This window comes from Syzygium oleosum, unplaced genomic scaffold (assembly GCF_021117445.2).
Source record: "Syzygium oleosum isolate NSW1041296 unplaced genomic scaffold, Sole_v2.1 Sole_v2.03, whole genome shotgun sequence".
Lineage (NCBI taxonomy): Eukaryota > Viridiplantae > Streptophyta > Magnoliopsida > Myrtales > Myrtaceae > Syzygium > Syzygium oleosum.
In genome coordinates, this window is record NW_026607487.1 from 9,113,883 (window position 1) to 9,134,662 (window position 20,780).

The following is a 20,780-nucleotide window of genomic DNA, read 5'->3' on the forward strand; positions in this document are numbered from 1 at the left end:
GCATAACTTCCTGTTTACTAAATAGCGAAAAACCAAAGACATGACTCCATGAATGAGAAATGGGAATACCCAGTCCAGCATATATATGTTCATACGCCATACATGGTGACTTACACGAGAAACCGTGGTTTTTTATGAGACGAGAAGAGAAAATGAGGTTCGAGTTGCACGAAGCTAATTGACTACGGCCAGAAAAACCCCGAAGCATTTCAAGAACTGCCCTTTCTCTTCTAGAATTCGTCCGATGGATTAGAGATAAGTCCCTGGGATTAGAGACGGTTCCGAGGTGCGGAGAGGTAGGGGAGATGGGAAAGCAAAGCAAGAAATAAAACGAGGAGAGCAATTTCTAGATTGGAAGAAATCACAAGAGAGAATCTAGGATGGTGTTCGAATACATGCTGGTTTGACATCGAGCTTGCAGGGGTCGTGCGAACCGTCTCACCAAACTTGTCTCGAGCCATTTGCCACGAGAGAGTTCAACATGTTCGGATCAGTCGGATCCGCACGATACCCGTCATTTCAGCACAATACAATTGACACAATACCGAGCAAAAACACACATGATCATTGAAAATTGAAGGGTCGGATTGGATGGCAGAAAGGGGGACACGTGGTTGAAATCACACGGATTGGATCCAACGCATGCGATGGGCTTTCTTGAGCCGACCCGAATGTCGCAACTTCTGGGAAATGCGAACCCCAGCATAAACCAAGCAGACAAGACACCTCCCCAGTGAAACAAACGACACAACAGAAGATGGAACGAAAGTTTAAGGCGAAGAACTCGATTCATTAGTAAAAGCATCTCCCATAGATTTACAAAACCCAGACCTCTAAAAGCTAAGCGACATATGCAAAACGCTTAAAAAAAGGCCAGAGGGCCCCAGCAGCAGGACGAGAGACGGGATCAAAATCCAATCTTTGATCTAAAAGAAACCAGACCCTTCAAGCCCTCTCCCCCCTGATCCTGCGGGCGAGCTGGATGTCCTTGGGCATGATGGTGACCCTCTTGGCGTGGATGGCGCACAGGTTGGTGTCCTCGAACAGACCCACCAGGTAGGCCTCGGCGGCCTCCTGGAGGGCCGCCACGGCGCTGCTCTGGAACCTCAGGTCCGTCTTGAAGTCCTGGGCGATCTCCCTCACCAGCCGCTGAAACGGCAGCTTCCGGATCAGCAGCTCCGTGCTCTTCTGGTACTTCCTGATCTCCCGCAGCGCCACCGTCCCGGGCCGGAAGCGATGGGGCTTCTTGACGCCGCCGGTGGCCGGGGCGGACTTGCGGGCGGCCTTGGTGGCCAGCTGCTTCCGCGGGGCCTTGCCCCCGGTGGACTTGCGGGCGGTCTGCTTCGTGCGGGCCATCGGCAAACGGAAGCAAAGAGAAAGCGAAGGGAAAGCGAAGGAAAGTGTTCGTTTTCTCGAGAAACTGAGAGAAACTGAGAGAAAATTTTGGTCGTGATGGAAAGCGTGGAGGTTCGAAGAGCTATATATATATATAGAAAGAGAGAGAAGAAGAGAGACGGGGGCGCGCGGGAGGTTCGAAATTTCGGAGATTTGCCTCGGGTGGCTCGGGGAGTCAATCGTGGCCGTTGGTGGAGTTGGGTTGGGAACGGCCGGGATTTGTCGGATCGGGTTCACGCGGATCGCGATCCGTGCTGGAAGTTGCTGAACCGCGCGGACGGTCGAATCCTTTCGCGCTTGACCCAAAAAAACAACTTTGGAAAACCTCTTCGCGGATTATTTGAATTTTAAAATGTCCTCGCGGATTACTGAACCGCGGCTACACAGTCTCGATAAAATTATGAAATTGGAGTCACTATAGATCAAAATGGACTCAATCCTAATCCTAATCTAATTTTTGTTTAAAGAAAAAGCATGGACCACTGTTTAAATCGCTGGAAACACAAGTCCAGCGTAGGTAATGCTAATTTTAGGATCCATTTGTTTCGCGAAAAATATTTTCTTCTATTTCCGGCGTTTGGTTCGTTATGAAAAATGAGTCAACGGAAAACATTTTTTTAATCAATGGAAAATATTTTATTACTAAAGCTTAAATTTAAGAAAATGATTTCCTCTTTAAAAGAACTGAAAAACATTTTCTAAAATATGATTAGGTATCTACGCTTGGACCGAAACTCTATGCTTGGGCACAAAAATCCCAACATTGGTTCCAGGTCCTGGTGTTTAGGACCAAGTCTTCGGTGGTCGGGCCTGGGTTCGTCGAGGCCAGGCCCAAGACCCCCCGTGCTTGGCCCTGGGCCCTCGACACCCACGCCCAAGTCCATCGAGGCTGGGCCCAAACCCTTGGTGCCTGTACCCGATGCTTTGGCATTTGAGCCCAGGTCTATAAAGGTCATGCTTGGGTCCTAAATGCTCGAGTTCTGGTCTCGACCCTTGGGCTCGGGACAACAATGGCCGTGCATAGGTTCTCGACGCTCGGGCTTAGGTTATCGGCTAATAAAATGTTTGTTCATACGAATTTTTAATTATTTTTATATTATATTCTTTTCTTTTCTTTTTGCTTCTTCCTTGGCCAGCCACAGGTGAGCTCGAGCCTCACCCAAGGCCAGCGACCGGCCACACCAACATCCGGCAACCGTCGACTAGCAGCGGTGGCTAGAAACCGGCGATAACAGAGGGCGACCGTTTGATAAGATTTTGCATATCAAACGGCAGAAAATATTTTCTAGTTCATTTGGTTTCAGCCAAACACCGAAAAATATTATCACTGAAAAACATTTTCCATAAATGCTACATTTTCCGCCAAACAAATGGATCCTTAATCGAAACTTTTGTTTTTTAAAGCAATCACAGGCGCACTCGATTTGTTTGGGATGGTCATCTACTTTAGCCTCGTTACGGTAAAAAGACCATAATGGTAAAGCCTGTTTTGAATGATCTTTTATGACTGGCAAGCTTAAAACTTCGTATTTTTCGCGCAGAACATCTTAAACAATTTTTAATATATAACTATTGATGCACATGACCATTTATGTTATTTGCAAATTTTCTCGACGCTTTAATAATTTTTTCATCCATGAGACCGATAACCTAGCAATTAGCAAATCATCAGTGAACAAATCCGATCCGGAGGTTGTCGCCAAACATCTTATCCTATCATCAAGAAAAGCTTGCGCAAAAGAAAAATATGCACCACAAGAAAACAGCAAATAGCTGGGGACAGCCTGTTGATATAACCACGATAACGTTCTTCAATATGACGAAAAGATGTTGTCCATCAGAGAGATCTCTGTGGGGGATAATCGAGTGGCAGTCAATGGAGATTTCCCATCCTGATGCAATGACTTGATTCATTCTCGATTCACACACCACGCAGACAGACGATGCATTACAAGAAACAGCAACCTACGATCATCGTCGTCGTCGTCATCAGCACGCATGCGTCGCAAGCGCAAGCTTCGGCCAGCGTGCTAATAATGCAAAAGGCATATCACTATCCACAGACCACAGGAGAGAGGACCCAAAGAGAAAAGAAAAGGAAAGGAAAGGAAATGGGGGGTGATGAGGATTAGTTCATCAGAGTTAGCCAGCTAGCTGAGCTTGCTATTCTGACCATCTGCGGCAAAAGGTCAGTCTTTTGTGGGTTCTTGACGGTTCAAGGAGAAACGGGCTTGCGGCGATGATGGAGAGGGTCGGGCCCTGTGGGGACTTGTCTTGCAGAGCCTTCGACGTCGACGAGCGCCGATGAATAGCCTCCGACGACCAGATCTCTTGCCATCTTCGTGTTTCTGTTCCCTTCTGTGATCTTCTCGAGCACGCACACGAAATAGAGAGAGAGGAAAAAGAAAAGAACAAGTTACGAGGGAGAGAGAGAGTGAAGAACGAGTGCTGTGACATCAAAATGGGAATGGGAAGCGCGAGTAGAGCAAAAGTAGCAATGCGTTGGTGTTACTTGTTGGTTCTTGGTTACCTCGGAAGAATAAGGAGCCGTGTTTGCGTTCTCTCCTGCCCTCCATGAAGTTCCATCTGCGACAAGATTAATCATCGTCAAAACTGCAGCTTCACCACTCACATGCCACAGAAAGAGAGAGAGAGAGAGAGACGATGATGATGAACTTACGCGAAGCGGAAGGAAGGAATAGAAGGAGCAGCAGCACAAGAATGAGGACGGAGATGGAAAGCCTAGGGCTAACGGTGAGACATGTTCGTCCAGCCACCATCATCTGCATATGCAATCAATGGGACTCTGAGAGGGAGAGGAGAGGAGAGGCGGCGAGGATGGAGGAGGAGGAGGAGGAGGAGGAGGAGGAGACGACCGTTTTAAGAATGTTGCTCGTCGTGACGTGACAGCAAAAAACTCTCGTACCCTATTATTTCCTCCGTGGTACTACTGATCACAGTCATCCGGTCCGGGCGTTGCTCCTGCGACGACGAGATGCCAGATGAAGACGACTGAAGACGTACACTTGGCAGTCGTAGAATACGTACAGAGACAGAGGATCAAAATGGGCCCAGCTTTTGTCAGTTTATTAGAGGCCTTTGGTGCCATGCTATGTGGACATTTTTCCTTTGCTAAATGCCCAAGGCCGTATATGAGTAAAGTATTGCATACGGTCTGCGTACGTGAGCATACTCTTCTTGTCTCGGTTGTCCGATCATTGGATCTTACACGACACCCTCAACATAATCGTGTTAGGACCAACAAAAGAAAAAAGGATATGTATTTTTGTTGCCTGATGAAATGACCAAATGATATGGAAAGATGTCATGAATAGCAAACCCAAAACAACGGCACTTTCATACTATATTTCGGTGCAATAATCTCGAGGCAGGGACAGTGCGTTTTGCATGTTGAGTCTGAGCTCTGCTACTGCAACATCATTTGCCAGCAGAGTTGTATTTAAGGAAGAGAGCACCACAATATATATGGGATATAAGTAGGCTCCGTTTATTTCGTATTCTAGTCAAAATAATGAGCTAATTTGACATCCCAATCATGTTTCGAAAAACATGATCACGTGTTCTAATCAAAACAAAGACAACCTTTTTGTTGTTTATAATATTCAGTGGTTAAATACCACCACGTTATAGGTGATGTGGCATATACTTTTGTACTGAAAGTCAATAAAAAATCGACACGTGTCTATGACATGGCAAGTAAATAAAAAAAAGGGACAAGTGCACTACAAGTCCTAAAACTTGTCACAAAAGTGTATTTGAGTCCTAAAACTTGCAAAAAGTTCATTTGAGTCCTAAAACTTGTCAAAATAGTTCATTTGAGTCCTAAAGTTAACACCATTAGATTTACTAACGGAAAATGCGACGTGGCGCCCGACATGTCATTTTTAATTATTTTTCTTGAGACACGTGGCGCCACGTCAAGCAAAAATAAAACCAAAAAAGGAAAAAAAAAAAAAGAACCGGCGGTGGCCAAGCCCGGCCACCCGTGGCCGCCACCACAGCCTGGGGAAGGACCGCGGAGGTCGCTGGGCCTTCCCGGGCCCGGAGACCCCTCGCCGGCCCGGCAAGGGCCGGCGACCTCGCTCAGATCGGGGCGAGGGTCGCGCCCTCCCCGCATCGAGGGTCGCCGGCCCTCGCCGGGGACTCGCCGGGGCGGCGAGGGTCGCTTGGGCCCCGAGGCCCGGCGACCCTCGCCGGCCTCGGCGAGTCCGGCGAGGGCCGGCGACCTCGCCAGACTGCGGGCGAGGGTCGCGCTCTCCCCGATCGAGGTCGCGGCCCTCGCCGGGACTCGCCGGGCCGGCGGAGGTCGCCGGGCCTCGGAAGGCCCAAGCGACCCTCGCGGCCCGGGCGAGTCCGGCGAGGGCCGGCGACCTCAACTGGGAGGCGCGACCCTCGCCCGGATCCGAGCGAGGGTCGCGGCCCTCGCCGGGACTCGCCGGGGGCCGGCGAGGGTCGCCGGGCTTCGGAAGGCCCAAGCGACCTCTCGCCGGTCCTTCCCGGCCGCCGGACTTCGGCCACCGCGGTGGCCGCGGGCTTGGCCACCGCCGGTTCTTTTTTTTTTTTTTACCTTTTTTTGATTTTTTTTTCAGCTTTTTCTATTTTTATTTTTATTTTTGCTGACGTGGCGTCATGTGTCTCAAGAAAATAATTAAAAATGACAATCCCTAAAAAAAAAAATCATCTTCTGTTTTTCTCCCTCATTTTCCTCTTTCGTCCACAGCCATCTCTTTCATCCCAGTCACTGGCGAAGTTACTGGCGCTGCGTTAAAGCCGACCACTACTGCTCGTCGAACGAGTTGTCGTCGCTCGCAGCCTTCCATCCACAAAGCACCGCTCCGTCACTAGCTCCATCTTCTTGCTCGTCCAAGGCTTTGCTCGTCGATCCAAATCTGGCCTCGTGGAACTTTGCCGCTAGGCTTGATCTTCCCGATGAAGAGCTCCATCTCAAGATCAAGAGGAGCTCGTCGATGGTCCATCTCGAGGACGAACTCCATATCTAAGGCAATGGCTCGTCGGTGGAGGAACTCACAGCAGTAGTAAGTGGCAAGAGTATGAATAAGCCGTGAGGAAATCCAAAAGTTTCATACCCACGTATTGAATTTCAAACTTAGTGACAAGAGTATGAATAAGCCGTAAGGAAATCCAAAAGTTTCATACCCACGTATTGAATTTCAAACTTGAGTATTCATACCAGCCTTGAGGAAATCCACATTTCATGGCACTCAAAAGTGTTGAATATACACTTGCCATGGACGAACAGAGGAAGATCTATGGACACAATGGTCGGCTTTGATGCAGCACCAGCGCAGTCGCCGGTGATTGGATGGAAGAGGCGCCTCTAAACGAAGGAGGAAGATGATAGAAAATAAAAGAACTGATTTTGAATTTTCTTTTATTTACTTTCCGTGTCATGGATATGTGTCAATTTTTAATTAACTCTCATTGCAACAAGAGATCTCCCACCATTTAGCAGGAAGGCAGAATTGCATGAAGAAAGAAGCTTGAAATTTCCCTGTGGCAGGCTCCAGAAACCAGGGCACGACGTTTCCCTAGCGATGATCACACATGTTTAAGGTACTTCAACACGACCGTGTAAAAAATTCGTCTGTGCTAGAAAGAGCGATGTGCAACATGGCATAAACCTCAATGCCCAAATTTATGTCGGGCCACATCAAATTGCACATCCATTGCAAAATCCCTGGTTCTGGACCCACCCTAGGAAGAAAGACAACTACCGGATGCAAATCCTAAGACGTGCACGTTGCGATGATATGAGAACCAAAGAACCTCTTGAAGAGTGCAACTTAAAGATATATCCGAACTGACCAGGATAAGAAAGATGCTCGCACTTGCTCTCTCTAAGAGCCATAATCGGGGACCACGAGATTTCCAATGAACAGAGAACAGAGCAGATGCTGGTACATTTACAGCCACGATGCCTAATGTAAGTATGCATTCAGAGGCTTCAGCACCTTCCTTCGTGCACATTTTAGAAAAAGAATAATCAGGAACATTCACCTCTACGCCAACTTCCTAGCTAAAGATTCCAGATGGGAGCAAGGACAAATCTAACTTTCATAGATCCGGGCTCATTTCTCTTCCCAACTACATCCTGCCCATGATGAGTAGCAGGTGGGAGATTGCAGATTGAACTTCTACGTTTTTCAATGCCATCGCAATATTGAGCACAATGGATCCAAAAGAGAGCCATTTCATTGTTTTCTCATCCTTCCTATGTTCCTGAACGCAACAGTTGCCTAGTTATGAAGTTCAAAGAACCCCAAGGGTTCATTTCGAGTAACAGAAGCAAGAAAAATGCGCATCTGATTCAGGTATTCACACACAGGCAAAATGAGGATGAACAAGCTAATCCTTAATCATCGGATATGTCATGTAGCCGGTCCATAATTTTGAGTCATCTGCATAAACTCCTCAATAGAGTCGGAACCCCAAAAAAAAAAAACCCAACATTTTCCTTTTATTTTGGAGCAACTGACTTGAATTTGTCTTTTTAACTTACAACCTAACAATATACAAATTCCGGAACCTGCGCTAACAATTACCAGAACCTCCAATGATTAGCAAGACATGGCCTTCCCAAGTCAGTATATAATGGCAGCTTTCTGCAATTCCTGTAACACATCAGAAAGGATTAATGGACATTAAACTTGTACAGATTCATAAGCAAAAGGTGGTGAAGCAAGAGAACAGGACAAAGGTGACATCACTTACAATCTACTGTCAATGGTAATGATATCCACAATCTATGCCGCAAAGTATTTGATAAGATCATCTTCAAACTCCAGATTGTGACAATCGTCCCACGAAGCCATGTCCTCAAATGAAGGGAAAGGGCTGTTTTGTATGCCGAAATCCAATGGAAGTGGGGAGCCAAAGTTACAGTCAAAAGGTACATCTTTATCAGTTGGAAACGCTTCTTTCCCCAAATGATGCAAGTCCGCTCTCGGAATGTCATTTCCAGTTTTATAAGGTGCTGGGACATGAGTTCCAACGTCCTCTGGTCTAATCTGAGGTTCGATTGTTCCTATCTGAGTCTGCTGCCCACTGAGATCAGGGCCATATGATGGTGTTGTGCCATAGTAATTATAAGCGGCTGTTGCATGTGAAGCATTTTGCATCAAAGGATGAAGCAAGGGCTTTCCACCCACCAGCATGCTCTGTGTTGACATTACATCTGTCGAAGGGAGGGAAGAGAAATGATCAAACTCAAGTGGTTGTAACTGTGATTGTCCCTCGAGATTGAGATCTTTCTTTGAGGGGCTCATATCCGGAATTGCAGCATTTTCCTGTTGCATGCCATGAACTTGATATCCAAGAGGCTGCACATCAATGTGGCCGTGATTCATATCAGGAAAACTGTCCCCCTGCTCATAACCCGGATGGTCATTGATGGGTGGAGGAGGATGCGGATCCGCAGAACTCGATTTAGTACGCGGTCTTTTCCTTTTGCGTGTCTTCTCCCGATGCTCTTTATCTTGGTCACTTGTTTGAGTGTTATTCTGATGGTCACCAATCGCCACAGTATTAACCATCTTATTTTTCCGAGTTTCTTTAGATGAGACACAACCACCACCACCATCAACGTCATCAACGTCATAGTCACTATCACTGCTCGCTGCGGGTTGCTTCTTCTCATTACGAGTGCTAGGTGGAGACTTAGTTATTCCCGACGTCCCATTATCACTACTAGGTTGCTCAATAACAGACTCCTCTCGACTCAAAACGCTCAACCAAATGGCGCTCTCTTTTGCTGTCATCTTGTCCTGCAAGCACTTGGACTGGCGAACGTGCTTTCTTATCTTTGCAATATCAGGTGACATGTGCTTTATGACGGCAGTCAACACGCCAACTTTCCACATCTTCTTTAGGTCATGTGGTTTCTTATATGGAGGACTCTGACCCTGCGGTAGCCCTAACTTTATCCACCAATCCTCATTACCAGTTGGCCACCAAGGCGGCGGAATTCCCTTCTCTAGAGGATACTTCCTCTGAGGGGGATTGCAATGCTGCATCAAAGAAGACAATAAAGAACCCAAAGTTGCATCTTGTAGATCCTGAAGGGCACTCTGAGAACTACCCTTGCGACTAGAATCTGCCGCTCCCATGGCTAAACAATCTGCTTCGTACTTGGTTATGGCCGCTGGCCCATTCTTATCAAACTTTACCTTTTCTTTCCACCAAGCCCTTATGTTATCAGAAGCACCGCTCACTGGTTTACCCTTCTCTGGAATAATCCCATAGACGAAACCCCGTGCTTTGCACACTTCCATCAGCTTCAGCATATACTTGAGAATCCCATCTTGAGCTCTAGACATTTTCTTCCTCCGAGCCTGATCGGATGTTTGCTTGTTTTTTTGCCTTTCTGCTGCTCGTTGTGCTGCAATCTTCTGTCCTTCCTTAATCCTTTTGAGTTTGATACGGTCCTTCCACATTCGTTTCTCGAGTTCCTCGGCTTCAATTTCTTCGTCGCTAACATCCTTCTCCGCAATGTTATCGCACCTTATATCATCGACTTCGATGTCCGAGCCTTCGTCCATCGCATCAGCAGCAATCAGAAGATTGTCCATCCAAACTCGATCACCGCCGCAGCAGCTCACACTAAAACAATACTCGGAATCTTACTTTCGCCGCGCGAGGCTCGCTTATCAACATTTAACAGCCTGGATCGGGAACGATAAGAACCGTCAAGATCGCAAGCCTATTCTGCCAAAACTTAATAATAAAAAAGAAAAAACCCAGTACGAAGAAAGGGAAACCTCATGACACCAAAGACTCTCTTCCATTCTCATAACAGGCAGCCTCTAACCTCGACCATCAGCTGAAAAACAATACACAATGACTAGCTATCTTCTCAGTTCCCCTAGCATAATCTTTTATAATACTTTTCCAGGCCACCACAGGCAACAATTCTCCGACCCAAATACTGCACCATGATCACGGACCAAAAGAAGCATCCTAATAACACACACGACCCCAAATGCCAACAAAACCCCGCAGAGACCAAAAGCACGCGAAAACCATCCAAACCCACGATCGAAAGACAATTCCGACAACAGCACGAACACCCAGAACCGAAAAATTCCAATCCCGGCACAAACGAAAGACCGCCGGGGAGACAGAGAGAGAGAAAGAGAGAAAGTTCCGAACTTTTTACCGGATTCTCGCCAATCCGAATCGCCCCGATACGAATCCCCGCCAAATCCGCGGAAAGAAGAAGAAGAAGAAGAATCCCCGGCGGAGAGATCGATCGTTTCTCCTCGTTTTTCCTTTGACGTAACCCGGAGGAGGGAGGGAGGGAGGAAGGAAGGAAGACGACGACGACGCCGCCGCGGCGAGGGATGGAGATGAAACCCGGGCAAAGGGAGATGAACCCCCGCGCACCAAAAACCCAAAAACGGGGGGGCTCCTCGGGGAAGAGAGAGATAGAGAGAGAGAGAGAGAGAGAGAGAGAGAGAGAGAGAATAAAGAAGAAAAATAGTTGGAAATTCAACGAGACGGAGAGAGAAATCGATGGAGGGTCGCCAGAGGTTTTACAAGTGGACAAGAGAAAGATGAACTCCTCGGGGCTCTGCAGAGTCGCCATTCCCCTTCCGGGTTTGGTTTTTATAGCCTGCGTCGCGTCCATACCTCGGACCGTGCGGCCCGCGAGCACGTACGTGCGTTTTGCGCATCTGTCTGTCCTGTTCCTCGTTTTCCGGGGACAAAGACTTGTCTGTTTTTTTTCTCTTCTTCTCTTCTCTTTTCTTTTCTTTTTTTTTTTTTTTTCCGTCTTTCTGGCAGTAGCGTTTTACGCTTCCCTATTATTTTTTTTTTTAAAGCGTAGAGGCGTATTTCCGAATTTATCGTATTAATTCGGGATATGGAAAAAGGCAAGAAAGATATATACGCGCGATTTCTTTTCATAACCGGCTTGTGCGGAAAATCGTTTTCGAGCTGGATTTCTCGCTCCCACTGTTATCCTTAATGTTGCTTGATCACCGCTTTCTCGTCTTAATCGGAAACAAAATAAGGATTTCGAAGCGCATTTTGAAAGTTCTTATTGCCCTTGTCGAATGTAATTATGAAAGTATCTACGTAGTTTGATAATGAATTAGATTAAAATTCGAAAGCCAGAAAAAAAATGACCCATTTTGCTAGGAGATAGAATGTTTACCATTTTGAAGCGTGGAAATATCTCCTTATTGCACGTACATTTATAAATGGACGAGAAAAAAAGATATAATGGCTAGTTATTTTCTTACTACGAAGTAAATGTATAGACGGAAAGAACGAAGAATAATGGAAATAAATTTTTGTAAATCCATTTTATTGCTGGATAAAGTAGAATTCACATAGTAAATAACCTGCAATATATAACACTGATAAAAAGCAAATTTCTATAGGTTTTGAGTACGAAGTTATTCACATGCAGAAAAAATATTTACCAACGTAGATTTATCGAGAAAGAAAGTATTTATCAACGAAAACTTTCCATTCCTTCACCTTATGAGATACGACAAAATATCTCCTCTTTGAAGGGATATCCCACGGGCCACGGCATCAGATAGCACAGGGAATTCTTTGGTTATATGGCTAAAAAGAGTCAAATGGGTAGCCGAAATAGTCTTCATTTGCAGTAATATTTGTAGCTCTTTCGGTGAAAACAAACTATTAGGATGCCGAGAAATGCTCCCGAAATGTGATGAATCGAGTCCATTCTAGTTCATGCATTGATCACACGGGCACCACTCGTAAAGCTTACATGAGCTTACACGATCAATCATTGATTTATAGCCATGGATTCAAATTTGGACAAGAATTTCTATCGTACATGTACCCACAACGGAACGGGACACTCCTTAATAATGCAAAATCTCTTCGTAGAATTTCTCCTATGCCATTAATAGGAGAGGATCACTCCAGTCACATGCTTGCATTGTCACTGTATTTTCTCTGTTTGAACAAGTCAAATAGTCACCACCAAAGTTCCCTCTATCTGTTGGCCTAAGCTAAGGAAGAGAAATTTGATGGTCATTCTTGGTTCATGTTTCCCTTCATAGCTTACTGTTACACGCACGCTTGCTTTGAAAGAGCCACCACTCACAAAAGCGCTCTGCCGTTTTATTGCGCACGTTGACTTTATAGCAACATGATCAATACGGCTAATTCCAGATTGGTGGCCTAATATAATGACTTGCAGCATCCAATTTGAACTCTCACTCTTGTTGTACAAAAATATATCGCATCAAATCATTTTGCACGCCCCTCGTTCTCGCCTCTGTATGCCATTGCGCCGTTACACGGTCGTATCGAGAGTTTGATTTCTTTAATGATGCCCCAAATGCTACCTCGTACGTGACTGGCGAGGGGCGTTAAAGTATTGATCAGGATCTGGTTGACTTGTGCTCTGTGAATCCAATTCCCCTCTCTTTTCCTTGCTCTCTACCATTCCTTTTTCCCCTAAAGCATCAGATTCCCCCCCTCTCTCTCTCTCTTTCTAGGGTCAAACCACAACAATAGAATAGTAATAATAGGGTTAGAATCCATTACAGAATTTGAAACGCAGTTGACCAGTCCTTTCCCAATAAGATCTCAAGTGCCAGTAGCTTCGTGCTAATGGCAAACTGGACTTGCTAGCGTATGTTGGGTCGCTAAAGCTCATGACCAGATTGGGTGGTGTACGGTCGACGAAAAGTTGTACACTAGTCAAATCACGGTCCTTGATTCTGAATTCTGGTGAATGCAGGACAAATGCTAATACGAAATGTTTTGGACTAATTTAAAATGTTCATATAGAATGTTATGGCTTCAATGGAGAAAGATGCACAACAGCTTGGAGAGCTGGGGTCTCTAGAAGGTGTACAGGGTTTTCATTTCAATAATCTGCAGAGTAGAAAGATGCGTGCAGTTTTAGTTGATTTCTCAGAACACGACTAGTGCGTTCATGTTACAAACTAAGGTTCCAATCCGACCAGGTCCAGCTCCTGAATCCTTACTGATTTTGGACTACTAATTCTGCGGAGAAATTCTTTTACGATGTTAGGCACTGGCATCGAATTGCAAAATAAGATCACACACTAACGGCGAACCGAACGACGATGACGAAAAGACCTTTGCGAAATTGTCATATTTCCCCCCAGCTAGAGAAGTCATAACCACGCAACTTTTCCAGAAGGGGGACAAAAGAAGAGGAGAGGAGATGCTATGGTTTCGCATGATCTGGCTTAATTTATTTTATGAGATGCAGATGCGCAGACAAATTTCTGCAATTGAGGGAGATAAACTAGTGGAATTGCATCGACCATACTAAACAAAGATATAGCTTAGTATAATTAAGCAACTATAGTGCAAGAAGAAGTTTCAAGGAATACTACAACCCAGGGACTTGTGTAACCGGTATGCACCTATTTCTGTGCGAACAACCCCGTGCATTCATCTGCTTTTCTTGGAAACAATCCGTGTCATGGAGGGGAGCCGAAGAAATCGACTTCTCACAACATGCTGTCTGATCTCGCAGGCAGCCTCCGGAAGAAATTGAGGGGGACCGAAGGCAACTTGTGCCGGAATCTGGGATGCCTCAACACATAGAATATAAGAAGCAGTGCCACAACTTGGAAAGGGGTGACGTACAGAACGATTGCAGCAACTAAACAGAAGGTCACGAAAAGAGTAGTTGCTCTCGGGTCTCTCCAGCTCAGAAGAGACTGAAACCTTTCACCTTGAGTTGCCAAGTCACCGACCACCATTTGAACCCTTCCTGCTATGCTTCTGAGACGATCATACCTCATCCTAACAATATCTGATGCTTTGGAAGTGGGGAACGAATCGAACTCTTCGTCGAGCTCATCGGGATGAACCGCATCTGCATGAGACAGTCGAATATCCATGTGAGGAGGGTGTCTTGGCCGCCAACGGTAATTCCAAATCCCAATGATGAATAGGTAGAGAAAAATCGTGGGAAGTATCAATTCCGGGTAAAGCACCAAGATGATGAACAAAATGTGGATTAAGATGGTAGTGAGCGGGTTCTTCCAATTGCAGATCTGATCGAACCACTTCCCAACCACAATCAAACCCCTCAGGACACCCATGATTCTGAAGAAATTGGCCTTGCTCCTCCTCATATTCCACATGTGTGAGTCTACATCGAGCATAAACTCCACCACCTCTCTTCTTAGTGGTGGCTCAGCCCGGCTCAGCCTCATCGACACTATCTGCATCGCCTGGTGTCTCAAGCTATCGAGCTGGATTACAGATAAAGGGTGGACGTAGTGCATTTTTGGTAATAATGGATGCGAGTACATGTGCAACATATTTATTAATGAAGAGCATGTGAACCTCACGGCCAATTGAACCTCGCCCATCTTCTTCACCCCCGAAGGATGTAGAACCAGAAGGGGGTAGGAGTGTGTGTAAATTCTATCAGCTTCGAGCGTGGACAGTCGAATCCTGACCTTGCCAATTCTTGAATCTTTTCCACCTCCACCTTTATCTCCTCCTCCATGGATATGGCCATTATCGAAAACCCCTATGGTGATCACGGTGCATACGTCAAAAACCTCCCAAGTGTATTGCTCATTCCACCGAGGACTAAAGCTGTCGACAATTGTTCGTGTCCTCACCCATTTCTGCCCGTATTTAGCTACACAATAAGCATCCGTACTCCCTCTTCCATCTCTCGATTTCGCTGGGATGAGCCCCTGAGCACTTAGAATCCCTAGTTCAAGAATCCCAATGCTGGACTTCCACAACTGTTTTGCCGTCGGCCTAAGATCGCTGCTGTGGTGTGTTGATTCATCTAAAACATGATATCCACCATCCAAACATAGCCTCAAATGGATCCTGCTCGCGAACTTGATCTCCTTCTTCTGTTCTCCCTCTCCTATGTGCTTCTCCAGATTATACCACCTTGTGTTAACAGGCTTATGGTCCAGCCTCCTCTGCACGTTTTGCAGCGGGATCATGCACCTCCCAAGCACTTCATCTTTGTTTCCCGCCAGTCTATCTTCTACAGTAAGAATCAAGGGCTCCTCAAATGGTTCGGCGACCACGAACAACAAATCTTCATTCCACATTGGGTTTATAGACTTGCTTTGAGATATTTTAGTTCTTAAAGCCTGGTTTCCAAGGATCGCCTTCACAAAAACTTCAGGATACCTACTTTTGTCACTAGGTACCAAATCCTGAGCTTCTATGACATTGACCCTTACATACCAGAGCTTTGGGGACAAATAAACCTTAGACCGAATATGCGAAACTGTATGGCCTGCAACTGCTGCTGCATCTGAGTGCCAAGCATCCGGAAATGCCTCATCGGCTTGTGTTCCCATCCAAACGGCAAGCATTAGTTCTCCCTTTACCTTCTCCCCTTTTCGGTCTTCCAATCTATACCACTGAGGAGCCAATGGGCTATCAGGCGGAACACGTTTAGGAATTTCATTGATGTCAAAACTTAACCTTCCCATGAAATCATCGAGCACGACGTCCTTATCCTTCACCACCACCTCCATGATTGATGCTTGAATCCTCTCTTTTGAGAAAGCAAACACCTGGTTCCACTCTGGGTTCGACTTCTTCTCGAAGTGCCGAGTGACTCCCTTATAGTTTCCGAGTTTTACCTCGACATAGGGGTCACAACTACCAGTTACGTCCTTCCCTGGTAACTCCTTGGCTTTGACGACCCGTACATAGAGGTACTGCATTTGCTCAACGAGGTCATAGGTGCAGGCGAGCTTGTCAGCAGGCGTGACTGCTCCAGCACCAATGTTTGGTGAAGTCTCTCTTAGGGCAAAATCTTGGGGTTGAGGAGGTTTCTGCATTTTTCTGATTTATGGTAATGAAGCCCAAAGAGTTCGGTTATGAATTGGTTCAGGAAAAAAATAAAAACAAAAGCCGAGGATCTGAGCTCGAGATAAACAGAGAAGGTATCAGTATTTGGGCAATGCTTTAAAGAGCTTTTGACAAGGTAACTTGATGCCGTTCCGTCGGTTTGGTCCTTTAAACCACAGTTTAAGCGATTCCAGCTTCAAGTATGCGTTAGCAAGATAGACAAATCGGTTTTTCAATGTCTCTAAGGCAAAAGTACGGAGCTGCACATAGCTTTACCAACCGTAGATTTGAATGATTGATCTAGAATCAGCTTAAAGAGACCAAAAAGAGGCCAAAGAAAGACGATCGGAACCTTATGACTCGCTGACGCCGAAAAACCGAAGCCCCTCTTCGTGATAGTTTCAGGCAAGAACAATCAAAACCCTGCGAAAGGAAACAGAGGAACATTAAAGTTATAGCCACCACCAGCCAAATACACCATCAACTTTCTTCTTCGCAGATCAGTTGGGGAGCTACAACAAACAAGGACACTAAAGTTTCAAGCCTTAGCCCCGAATACTGCAGGGGTAAGACGTAAACTAGTACCAGGTTTCAGCTGACCTGATTCTTGAACGGCCCTGAAGACCCCGCAACGAATGAGGTTATAAGAGTGAATAAATTTTTTTTTAGCTTCATCACGAAACCGCATGGACACACCAACGGAGAGGTTACAGTGACTAGTAATTAATAGCTACATTCAGTTTTACTTTTTGCAGGACAAATCGAAAACCCAAAAGGAAGAGGCTGGCGAAGGAACCCAACGAAAAGCCAACTAAAACAGGGAAGCAGAGTAGCCACAGCAAAGCTCAACGTTCAAACCACGTAACAAAAAACCAGAGAAAAGAAACGCCGCATTTCCGAAGGAAACAACACTTTTGCCCCACATTTCAACAACTACTCGAACCAACTCGTAAAGAGTCCACAAGAAACGGAGAGAGAGAGAGAGAGAGAGAGACAGAGAGAGAGAGCTAACGTTTGGCGCAGAGGAAGGAGAGGAGCTCCTGAGGATGTCAGAATGGGGGAAAAGATGGGGGACTTTTTGATCAATGAATGGGAAATGGAGCAAACGGAAAAGAACGAGGTCGAGGCTGGAGAGTGGATTTCTTCATATAAGGAAAAACAGAGTTCACCACAAACCAACTACATTCTTTTGTTTCTGCCTTTTCTTTTACGTTTTCGCCGTGGCTCTTGGGGGGAACGTACTTGGGAACCCGAGCCACACGTATGGTCGGTCTCTGGCACGTGCGGGACGGGGGGTGTGTGCGCGTGTGTGTTTTTGTTATGGGAACTGGTCAAGGCTTCGTGTACTGTTTCCTCGGATGGTGAAAAGAAAAAACGACAACCCCATTTTCGATTTCCAGGTCCTTGTTTCTCTCCATTCTCTCTCTCTCTTCCCAATTTCGATAATTTCGCTTTTCGAACTCTCTGTTTTTTTTTTTTTGGTTAGAATTTTCGTTACTCTCTTTGTTAGAAAGGCGAGCGTAAAATGATATGAGTGGCTGATAGGCAATTTATATGTTTAGAAAAATCAGTCGTTAATGGAATGGTTATACATATCAGATTAAATTTCTTTAGGGGCCCGTTTCTTTTCTAGTTGGGAGTTTGTTATTATGTCACCATCAATCACCACTTGTAAAATGATCCCTAATCATGACGGAAAACAAGCTACTACATCAGTTTTAGGCCAACAACATCAAACTAGAAAGTCAAGAGACACGAACCCTGAATTCAAGATGGTTCAGATTTAAAAAATAAAAAACACTATCGCACGATCCTCGTGGAGCATGCTTAGACGAGGCTTTTTTTTGATGGCACGCGACATTATTTTATCCGTCTGACTCAAAGGAAATAGAAATAATAACCTAATTAACTGATCGCCCAGCTAACTTCTTAACCAACATATCATCCCTTCATTCTATTTTGTAACAAAAAGAAATCCAATGTGTTGTACTGCCATACCGATCAGTGGCGTAGTTAATCCCTTCATAAGGGCAACCGCGCTCCTGTTTAGGAGGACGAGCAATAGCGAGTAGTACTTTTCGAGTGAGCAAGTGAAGGCGGAAACCTCGAAGGATCGTAGGGTAGGTTATGGAATGAGATCGAACATACATAATTGAACCGGTCAAGATCACTCTCAAGTTTTCTTTATAGCTGCCGTGATTCTCAAGCCAATTAGACGAGTGAGGCATTCGCCACAGCTAAGACTCCATTTCAGCGCTCCAATGCCTGATCGGACAGAGACCGCCGGGCGACGGCACCGACAGAGATGGTTAATGCGTGCACTTTTTCCCCCACGGCCTTTATTTCGACCTCCTTTTTCTCAACCGAAATAGATCGCCTTCTTTTCAGAGATCGATTGCTTTCTGGGCAGAAATGCTGAAAGCAACGTGTGACGTGGGTGTGTTCATACAATCAGTGATAGGTGGGGGTTTGATGGGAACATGTAAATTGTGCTTCTGCTTTCAAACAAAAATGGGCAGTTGACGGAGTAATTGGGGGGGCGTTATAGGTGTTAGGTGTATGGTTGTTCAGGAGCTCACCCTCTTTCTTCTCTACTTTCTCTCTAATCCATACACCGTCAAGTTTCAACCAATCTCTCAGTAAACACAGCTATTAGAGCGTGATCCTGGGGCAATACGAGTCGAATCTATGCCAAGAATATTCTGATTGGAAACATCTTTCACAATCCCTGAAGAGAGAGTTCACTAATTCGAATTGAAGGGTAATAAAAAAACGGTCTATATCTGGCATCATATGCAAAACTTCTATCGTGACCGTTTGCAAAGTTGAAACCTCAGGCACCATCTCAGCAACTAAACCCGCATCTAAAATCCCCAACAAGACACGAAGAAGGACAGACAAGGCATTGACAAAACTGGCATGAAACGAAAAGCATGATGTCAATTCGCAGAATGAATTTCGTGGCCGCGTCTTGTAAGTCATCACCCAACCTAACCTACGATGTTAGAGTGAACAGCTTAAAAGCCGCCAGAACTCCTAATTCCTACGCCAAGAAGAAATATCAAGAAGATATTTCTCTTGCGGTTGAGCATAGCCGCTCCCTTGATGGCAAGTCGACATCCCATGCAAAATGAATGAATTACAGCACCGATTTGTAAGAATGTTGAACTCTCTTGTGTGATTCAGATGAGGATTAGATTAATTGAAAGCTAAAGCAGAAGATGAAGAAAGTAAGTAAATCCCAAAGCAATGTAAATTATGACACAAATTAGTAATGAGGAAAACTACTGTCTATGGTTTTGCAGCACAGACAGTTGCTACCACCATAAAAAGCAAGAATGCATTTTGATGATAGATGATTTTGGTTAAGCATTTTAGCAATGGGCAACTATATACTTTCCCATCAAAATTTCACTTATTACCAAATTTCAAACAACTATGTAAATACTATATGCGAATTTACGTGTCAATATTAGTATATTGCGAAAGTTTTGGATTAAAAAAATGGTAAGAAAGCGTCCATCACACAATTTAGATTAAGCAAAAGCAAAAAGTAAAAGTCTATCTAGACACGTCTTGATGGATCTTTTACAACATCATCCTTTACTTTAATTAATGGATTTGGTCTGCAGCTGGTTTGGGGATGGTTAGGAGAGCAACCTATGTTCTGTTAACGTTGTTTGAAACTTTCTGCTGCTATGTATGGCAGATCAGAAGTATGAAGCGAAATAATACAATCTAGGAATATGATGAGTGCAACCACTCTTGTATAGCCTATAACTGGAAATGTATCTATAATTTAAGCAGACAATTGCATCGTGCATTTGGTGTATTACTTAAAAAAATGCAAAACTGTCACAAAAGTCAGAGTACATATGGATAAACAGCAAAAACGAGAACCATACCTTGCTTGATTTCAAGAAAACAAAGCATCCTCAACCATTTACATAAAGTAGCTGTTTAGGATAAACCGCATTCTTCACACTTGGCAAGGTAGAACATATATCAGACACATTATCCAGATTCCACAAGCTTATGCAGGGACCAATCTTCAAAGGGTCCAGCATATGCCATTAATAGTTCTGTCACTATCACAACAGCATTTTGCAAGTTGAACAATCATACGCGGTCTTCTTTAGTTTTCACATGATTTAACAAAAAAGACAGCCAGTTTTTTCAAGTTACTTGATCAAACATTTTAACAGAAATATTCATGTGTCTCATTGTCCGTTTATTTTTTATTTTTTTATATCACTATTTTGACTGGAATATAAAGCCCAAACAATGAATAGCGGTAGATATCTTTATAACGTACTCTCTTTTTCTTTGACAAATAAGACAGCAGTCGTCGGCGTTTTAAATCTACTCACGTTTTGGTGTGTTACTCCAGCAATCATTTTCTTCAAATTCAAGTAGCAGACTGAATAACCATTACACCAGCAATAGATTTACCTTCTCTTTCCCTCTCTTTTTCCTTTAAGGTGCATTTTCTATGGCTATATCGTTCAATGATTACATTAAGGACAAGCCAGAAA

At 44.9% G+C, this 20,780-nt stretch overlaps 4 protein-coding genes across 6 annotated transcripts; all 4 read right to left on the reverse strand.

The window, feature by feature from the left end:
* Window positions 1-758: 758 nt before the first annotated feature.
* On the reverse strand, window positions 759-1,409 carry LOC115679096 (histone H3.2). Its single transcript, XM_030602649.2, has one exon. It carries the CDS (start codon window positions 1,354-1,356, stop codon window positions 946-948), a length of 411 nt encoding a protein of 136 aa, XP_030458509.1. The 5' UTR covers window positions 1,357-1,409; the 3' UTR covers window positions 759-945.
* Window positions 1,410-3,451: 2,042 nt separating this feature from the next.
* On the reverse strand, window positions 3,452-4,255 carry LOC130137640 (uncharacterized). Its single transcript, XM_056309349.1, has 3 exons — window positions 4,076-4,255; window positions 3,926-3,981; window positions 3,452-3,760 (listed from the first exon to the last, which is right to left on the reverse strand). Exons 1-3 carry the CDS (start codon window positions 4,182-4,184, stop codon window positions 3,611-3,613), a joined length of 315 nt encoding a protein of 104 aa, XP_056165324.1. The 5' UTR covers window positions 4,185-4,255; the 3' UTR covers window positions 3,452-3,610.
* Window positions 4,256-7,774: 3,519 nt separating this feature from the next.
* Window positions 7,775-10,748, reverse strand: LOC115679094 (ETHYLENE INSENSITIVE 3-like 3 protein). Of its 2 annotated transcripts, none has more exons than XM_030602646.2 (3): window positions 10,592-10,748; window positions 8,149-10,097; window positions 7,775-8,048 (listed from the first exon to the last, which is right to left on the reverse strand). In XM_030602646.2, the coding sequence occupies exon 2, from the start codon at window positions 10,002-10,004 to the stop codon at window positions 8,181-8,183; it is 1,824 nt and encodes a 607-aa protein (XP_030458506.2). In that variant the 5' UTR covers window positions 10,005-10,097; window positions 10,592-10,748; the 3' UTR covers window positions 7,775-8,048; window positions 8,149-8,180. The 2 variants fall into 2 exon arrangements, with proteins under 2 accessions (XP_030458506.2, XP_030458507.2); XM_030602647.2 differs by having other exon boundaries at window positions 10,585-10,697.
* A 2,937-nt stretch (window positions 10,749-13,685) lies between these two features.
* LOC115679012 (FT-interacting protein 3) lies at window positions 13,686-17,404 on the reverse strand. 2 transcript variants are annotated; one of them, XM_030602533.2, is made up of 2 exons: window positions 17,258-17,404; window positions 13,686-16,668 (listed from the first exon to the last, which is right to left on the reverse strand). In XM_030602533.2, the coding sequence occupies exon 2, from the start codon at window positions 16,233-16,235 to the stop codon at window positions 13,908-13,910; it is 2,328 nt and encodes a 775-aa protein (XP_030458393.2). In that variant the 5' UTR covers window positions 16,236-16,668; window positions 17,258-17,404; the 3' UTR covers window positions 13,686-13,907. The 2 variants fall into 2 exon arrangements, with proteins under 2 accessions (XP_030458393.2, XP_056165320.1); XM_056309345.1 differs by lacking the exon at window positions 17,258-17,404 and adding an exon at window positions 16,831-17,242.
* Between the last annotated feature and the right edge of the window lie 3,376 nt (window positions 17,405-20,780).

Bases quoted from the DNA above. Each gene is read 5' to 3' on its own strand.
- LOC115679096 (XM_030602649.2), bottom strand. From the start codon at position 1,356: ATGGCCCGCACGAAGCAGACCGCCCGCAAGTCCACCGGGGGCAAGGCC.
- LOC115679012 (XM_030602533.2), bottom strand. From the start codon at position 16,235: ATGCAGAAACCTCCTCAACCCCAAGATTTTGCCCTAAGAGAGACTTCA.
- LOC130137640 (XM_056309349.1), bottom strand. From the start codon at position 4,184: ATGCAGATGATGGTGGCTGGACGAACATGTCTCACCGTTAGCCCTAGG. The intron at 3,982-4,075 runs GTAAGTTCATCA...ATCTTGTCGCAG, and splicing joins ATTCCTTCCTTCCGCTTCGC to ATGGAACTTCATGGAGGGCA. The intron at 3,761-3,925 runs GTAACCAAGAAC...GTGCTCGAGAAG, and splicing joins CGGCTCCTTATTCTTCCGAG to ATCACAGAAGGGAACAGAAA.
- LOC115679094 (XM_030602646.2), bottom strand. From the start codon at position 10,004: ATGGACAATCTTCTGATTGCTGCTGATGCGATGGACGAAGGCTCGGAC.